Source organism: Podarcis vaucheri, assembly GCF_965113315.1.
Source record: "Podarcis vaucheri genome assembly, chromosome: 2".
NCBI classification, from domain to species: domain Eukaryota; kingdom Metazoa; phylum Chordata; class Lepidosauria; order Squamata; family Lacertidae; genus Podarcis; species Podarcis vaucheri.
The window spans coordinates 92,339,034-92,345,632 of record NC_138760.1 but is presented as its reverse complement, the minus strand read 5'-3'; the positions used below and the strand labels follow the sequence as shown (position 1 = coordinate 92,345,632).

General features: G+C 46.0%; 1 protein-coding gene across 3 annotated transcripts; it reads right to left on the bottom strand.

The window, feature by feature from the left end:
- Positions 1–508: 508 nt before the first annotated feature.
- On the bottom strand, positions 509–6,210 carry LOC309527642 (uncharacterized protein). 3 transcript variants are annotated; one of them, XR_014217277.1, is made up of 4 exons: positions 6,087–6,210; positions 5,768–5,894; positions 5,402–5,484; positions 509–1,045 (listed from the first exon to the last, which is right to left on the bottom strand). XR_014217277.1 is itself a non-coding variant. In XM_082214461.1 (4 exons), exons 2-4 carry the CDS (start codon positions 5,803–5,805, stop codon positions 638–640), a joined length of 336 nt encoding a protein of 111 aa, XP_082070587.1. In that variant the 5' UTR covers positions 5,806–5,894; positions 6,087–6,210; the 3' UTR covers positions 509–637. The 3 variants fall into 3 exon arrangements, 1 of the variants encoding a protein (XP_082070587.1); XM_082214461.1 differs by having other exon boundaries at positions 509–852; XR_014217278.1 differs by lacking the exon at positions 5,402–5,484.
- Positions 6,211–6,599: the final 389 nt, after the last annotated feature.

The window sequence follows — 6,599 nt, the reverse complement described above, 5'->3', positions numbered from 1 at the left end:
CATGGCAACCTGGGAGAAGGCTGCTCAGCGTGGAAGCCATGAGCGGTGGATGGAAGGGCTGTGAGAGAACACTAGAGGGAAGTGAATGGAAATAACATGATGTTCCCGTTCTTCTCTGCCAGGACAGACATGTGCAGCTTAATCCCCTGGAGGCTGAGACAGCCCAGGATTGCCAAGAAAGGTCCGGAGGAAGCAGATGAGGAAAATAAAGGTGAGCGGGGAGCAACAGTCTTGAACCCATGCAGTCAGTGGTATGATAAAGGGTTCCATATTCCTTTTACACATCACTTGGGAAGACAGGCGAACTAATGCCAGTGTACTGGAAGAAGCAAAGATCACCAGTGTCAAAGCAATGATTCTTCAACATCAACTTCGTTGGACTGGTCATGTTGTGCGGATGCCTGATGATCATCTTCCAAAGCAATGACTCTATTCCGAACTTTAAAATGGAAAGTGTAATGCTGGTGGTCAACAAAAGAGGTTTAAAGACTCTCTCAAGGCAAAACTTTTTTATTTTTTATAAACACCGACAACTGGGAAACACTGGTCTGCACGCACTCCAGTTGGAGAACAGCTATTACCAAAGGTGTCATGGGCTTTGAAGACACTCAAACTCAGGATGCAAGGGAGAAACATGCTAAGAGAAAGGCACGCTTGGCAAATCCACACCGTGATCAACTCCTGCCAGGAAACCAATGTCCCCACTGTGGAAGGACATGTGGGTCCAGAATTGGCCTCCACAGTCACTTACAGACTCACTGTTAAAACCGTGTTTATGGAAGACAATCTTACTCGGCCGAAGAAGATAAAGGGTTCTATATTCAGTGGTATCACTTGGCTTGGATTCTGCTCCTGGGAAGAGAAAGAGATAGAGCTTGCTGGGCGATATCAGAAAAAGGCCTCCTCCTCCTACTGACCATTCTGTTTTTCTTTGTTGCTGCTTGTGCTCTGCAGAGTGCCACTGAAGCAATAATAGTGCATTAGTGATGGATTTTTTCTGGACTGTCCACACATCGTTCTACTGATGTTATTGCATTCTTGCCATCTAGAGGGGTAACAAAACTGGGACAAAAAGTAAAAAAATAAACAACATTTGTGTTCAGCAGGAAGTTGGCAGGTTTTAAAACTCTTAAGTGGGCTCATTGGGGTGGAAGGGCTCTCTCAAATAAGGCCCAGACCACATAAGTCTTTAAAGATCCAAACCTGCACCTTGAATTCAGCTTGGAAAAACAAACTGGTAACCCATGCAGATATTTCAGTACAGGTGTGGTGCATTCTTTGCCAACTCTATTCCTAGCATATAGCTGAGAATCTTAAATTAACTCTTTGCACATTTTTGTAATACCCATGTGTTGCCGCTGGGATGCCAGACACCTCATGGGAATAGTAAGCAGAAGAGGCATAAACGGAAGGACACAAGGCCCCAAGACTTACAAAAGTTTAGAGAAGGAGAGGGGTAAATCAGTGGTGTGATTTTCCTCTGCATATTTTGCTTACCAGCTTTAAAGCAAGGAGAAGCAATCAGGAAAGGGAAAATGGGAAAATCAAACAACAAGTTTGGGTTCTCTTTTCTATACTGTGTTGAGGTTTGAGTAAATAAATGCTGTTAAATAAATGGTGATGAAGAAATAAAACTAAGTTGTCAAATAGCCCTGCCATGTTAGAGGTGTATCTGCAGCTTGCCTTCCTCCTGTTGACAGGAGCAACTTACCGTATTTTGCGCCCCATAGGATGCACCGGCCCATAGGACGCACCTAGTTTTTTGGGTGGGAAATAAAGAAAAAAATATTATTTCCTCCCCAGGTGCGGGACTGGAAGAACCAGGTCGGGGAACAGCGGAAAGGCGCGCTCCGCCTCCCCGCTGTCCCCCGAGCTTGTGGGGCTGGCGATGGGGAGAAGTGCGCTGAGCCCGGGACTGGAGGCAGCTCTGCGCAGCCATCGGGAGCCGGGCAGGACTTCGCGCCCCGCTCCCGATGGCTGCGCAGAGCTGCGCTGAGCCCGGGACTGCAGGCAGCTCTGTGCAGCCCTCGGAGCCAGTCTCCCAAGAGTTGCGCAGAGCTTCCTGAAGCCTGGAGAGCGAGAGGGGTCGGTGCGCACCGACCCCCCTCGCTCTCCAGGCTTCAGCGAAAGCCTGCATTCACCCCATAGGACGCACACACATTTCCCCTTCATTTTTGGAGGGGAAAATGTGCGTCCTATAGGGCGAAAAATACGGTATGCCAGACTCTCAAATGCTACATTTTGGAGAGTTTGGGCCCATCCACACACTTCCATTCAGTCTGCCACTTTCCCCTGAGATAAACTGCTGTTCAGCAGTGAACAAACAATTATCAGGTTTTCCATGAATAGCCATTTGTTCCGAGTTAGCACAAAAGAGCAGGTTTTTCATGGGAAAGTGGCAGGGCAAAAAGAAAAGTGCAAGGCTCTGTCCTTTCTAGGCACGGGACAAGCGGAAGTGTGGGAAAGCCCTTAGTTTTTACCACAACCATGGACTCAGCTACAGTAGTAAAAAAAAGATGACGCTTTGAATGTGTTATAAACATGCAACACCAGATGGAGCCAGAGAGCAAATAAATTTTCTATGTTAGTTTTACATAGGGTTCTTTCTTTATTTCGTTATAACGATTTAATTTCTGACTTATTTATAGCATCTCCCCCCCCCCGTTTGCAGATCCACCCCATTTCAGCAGTGAGATCTGGTGGTTGCCACATGAAGATTGATCTCGTGGCAAATTGCCAGCATTTGTGAGAGACAAAGTGTACTATATGCAAAAGAGAGGAGGTAATTAATATTAAAAACATTTGGTTACATAAGAAATAAGCCTGAGAAGTTGGCCTTGAATTCCTGTGAGAGAAGACAGGAGTCCTGTTCAGGCATTTAGAGACATGTGATGGAGAGATCACATGAGGGAAGAGAGCTGTGTACATAATTGCAATTTACTTGGGCCCTTATATTAGTAGCTGCTGCATCCGCAACCCTGGCCCTGTTCAGGCATACATGTGATGCAGCAAGAATGGAGAACCTGTTTCTCTCCAAATATTGCTGGACTGCAACTCCCATCAGCCACAGCCAGGATGGCAAATGGCCAGCTTTGATGGGAATTGTAGCCCAGGAACATCTGCAGGGTTGCATGTCTCACAACACTGTGATGGAAAATGCACGAGGGGAGAAGCAAGGCTGAGTCCATTGGTTTTGCCCCTTCACTGTGTCACTTAACCCAGTTCTGCAGCCCTTCTGCTGTTGCAGAGCAAGCATCTGCAGCAGACAGAACGCAGTAGAAGTTGTGCTGCAGGCCAGGGTGGCCAAACTGCGTGGCTCTCCAGATTTTGTTGAACTAAAACTCCCAGCAGCCCCAGCCAGCCCTGCCAAATGATCACAGATTATGAGAGTCAGTGGCGTAGCAAGGTCAGGTGGTGCCCAGTATGGAAAAGTTCTTGTCTCTCTCTCTCTCTCTCTCTCTCTCTCTCTCTCTCTCTCTCTCACACACACACACACACACACACACACACACACCCCACATTGAAATCTAGTTGGACTCCCAAGAGACTGCGATCTACTCCCAGTATGAAAAGACTGCCTGTGATCTACCAGTTAAATAGTGGGTAGACATAGCAGACGACACAGCGATTTCTCCAAAGCAGCTCTTTATTTGTAAGCTGTCACATAACTGAACAGCAAACAGCTCAGCCGGCCTGCTTTTATAGGCAGCCGGCTGTCAACATTGTAGCAACAACAACCCAGGGTTTCCCGCCTAAAATAACTGACGTGGACCTGAGTGAAAACTACATACACAATACTCCTGGTGGCCAGGGTGAGAACTTCAGTACATAACACTACCCATTGTCATTGCTAGGAGTTGTTGAGCTTTTTGTAGGGGAGGGTTGGCACCAAATGTCACCCCCCCCCAGATGACACCCGGGGCGGTCCACGCCCACCATACCCGCCTTGCTACGCCCCTGATAAAGTTACGGTTTGGCAACATTGGGAAGACCTCCTGTTCGCCACCTCAGCGGAAGCTCTTGGCAAAGCTTAGAACTCTGCCTAATCAGGGTTCTAAATTGCACAATGAGCCTACGCAAGCTTGGCGGGTTCTCTGCTGCAGAAGTTCATTTTGCACAAAGCCAGGAAGGCCTCAGACCTGTGTAAGGAGATGCAGCAGAGAGGCTGGGACTAATGGGTTCATCCGCCGCTCCCTCCACTCACAAAATCTCTTACTTGCCTTTAAATGCCTGAACAGGGTGAGGTTTTGCACTGCAGTTCCCATCTGCAAAAATACCAGAAGCTTATCAAAGACACACTCATATGAGAGTTCTGCTAAGATGCAAGTTTTCTGAGTATTTGGTCAGGCACAAAACTGGGATGATTAGAGCTTGTTTCCTGTTCCATCAACTTGGCTTTTAGCTGAATATTTTGTAACCCAGTACAGGACGGGATTGGGGATTATTGGTTTGTGTTTGTTTCATATTTTTAATATGTATGCTGTGCTTTTTCATACTGTGTTTTTATGTTGTGAAGGGCGGTATACAAATTTAATAAATACAAATAAATAAAATAAATAAATTTGCATGAAGCACTGCTCGGTTCTACTCCATTTTCCAGATGAAACCCAACATGTTGCCTCAAGTGGAACCAAATTTATGACATTTATTGCCCAGGATTGATTACCAGGCTGCATTTTTATCAGACACAGCAAATTCCAAATGGCCTTGACAGCTGTTTCTTGTAGGGAAAAGCAGCTGGGGCAGGGGGTTATTTTTTTTTAGCACAGTAGCAGCTGGTGTGAGGGGAGTGTTTAATTCAGCCTTCCCAACCTGGTGCTTTCCACCTGTTTTGGACTACAACTCCCATAATTCCTGACCATTGGCTACACCAGATGGGAACTGCAGTGCAAAACCATGTTGGGAAAGACTAACTTACCCCTTCCCCTGCTTGCTACTTTTCTGTTGAAAATTAAATTTAACATCCCCTGGACTTCACCTGGTTGCTTTCCCCTTGCAAGGCTCCATAGAGAGCTTTACAATAGGTACTGAACTTCACAGGGAAAGAAACGGCAGGTAGGTGCCAAATCACTTCCTTCCGAAACATTTAGGGTCAAAATGCACAATCCTTGCCCTTAAGGCTCAGTATTTCACTCCTTTGCCCTTTGATTTCCTTCTATAGAAATCACTGGGGGGGGGGGCGTTCTGCACAGGATAATTCAGGTGACAGGGAGTGCTACTGTAATGTCAAGCAAGACCAAATATAGATTGAGAAGATGCAGAAAACAGTAAGGTAAATCACTTCCCTTGCTTTCCTGATGAGTGGTAATCGCAGCCCCCCTCTGGCGTCAAACGCTTAGGAACAGATCTCCAGGACTTTGGGGACTAGGGCACATGACAGATTATTTACAGATTGGCCCACCTTCCTGGGGCAGCTTGTTCCTGAATTTCCATTGCCAGCTTTGGAAATGTCGCTGGCCTCGCGCAACGCTTTCTGGTCCAGTTCTGCAAACAGAACGGTCGTATATGTATGTGAAAACAGCAAGCGCAGAATTTTTAAGATGACAAAATAACGGGGCATATGGTTTTTAATCCGAATCTTTCCAGATAATCTAAAACTAAATAACATGTGAAAAGGCACACACACACACACACACACACACACACACACAGTGGTACAAATGCTGTAATAAATCCTCTGATGCTGTTTACACCAAGATGACATTTTGGTTCCCGGCCAGGAAAACATCGCTGCATTAGTGACAGCATGGAGATAGAGTTTCCTTACCTTTGTGTCACTATGCAGAACAGGCAAGGCATCTCCATGTGATGCTTCTCTTGGAGCGAACTGGCGTCTTCTTGATATTTCTCCCACTGTAATTACAGATGAGGGCGTACAAAAACACATCCAGAGCCTAGTGCAGAGAAAGAAACCTGGGATTATCCATCCCATAGGCTAGCAAAGCCATCCCCCCACAGTCAGAGCAGCCCATACAGAGGAGACAGAAGTGGAGAATACAGCCTTAGTTTTGTCTCTCTTGAAAGGATCTGTCAGATCAGAACTTTGAATTCAGCAATTTGAGTAACTGCATTTGCCAAAATCTTACTTCAACAAGAACCATGCATGCCACAGACGTTTTCCTTTTTCCAGCGTTTCAATGTCATTTCCAGTGGTTAACTGGCATAAGAAGAGCTCTTTTGGACCAAGTCAATGATCCATCTTGCTGTTCTCAAAGTAGCCAACTTTGCAAGATCACTTCCCCCACTTGTGATTCCCAGCAGCTGATATTGAGATTTATGCATGTAAAGCAGAGATCAGATTAGCACTTGCAGTCTGGTTGTTATCTACAGTGCTAATAATTCCCCCCACTGTTTGTCTCAGTGAATTCATCTCAGAGTATTGGAGAAATGATGAGTCACAGCGCTTTCCACCTAAAATGAAGATGCTCCATAATCAGCTGCCCCCAGGGCCGGATTTAGGTTTGATGAGACCCTAAGCTGCTGAAGGTAATGGGGCCCTTTATATGCCTAGCTGTTCTTTGTCAACAACAAATTGTCACTGTTTTTTGTGATGAATATATGCTATATTGTTAAGTTGTGGGTGAACAAATCAGACGACA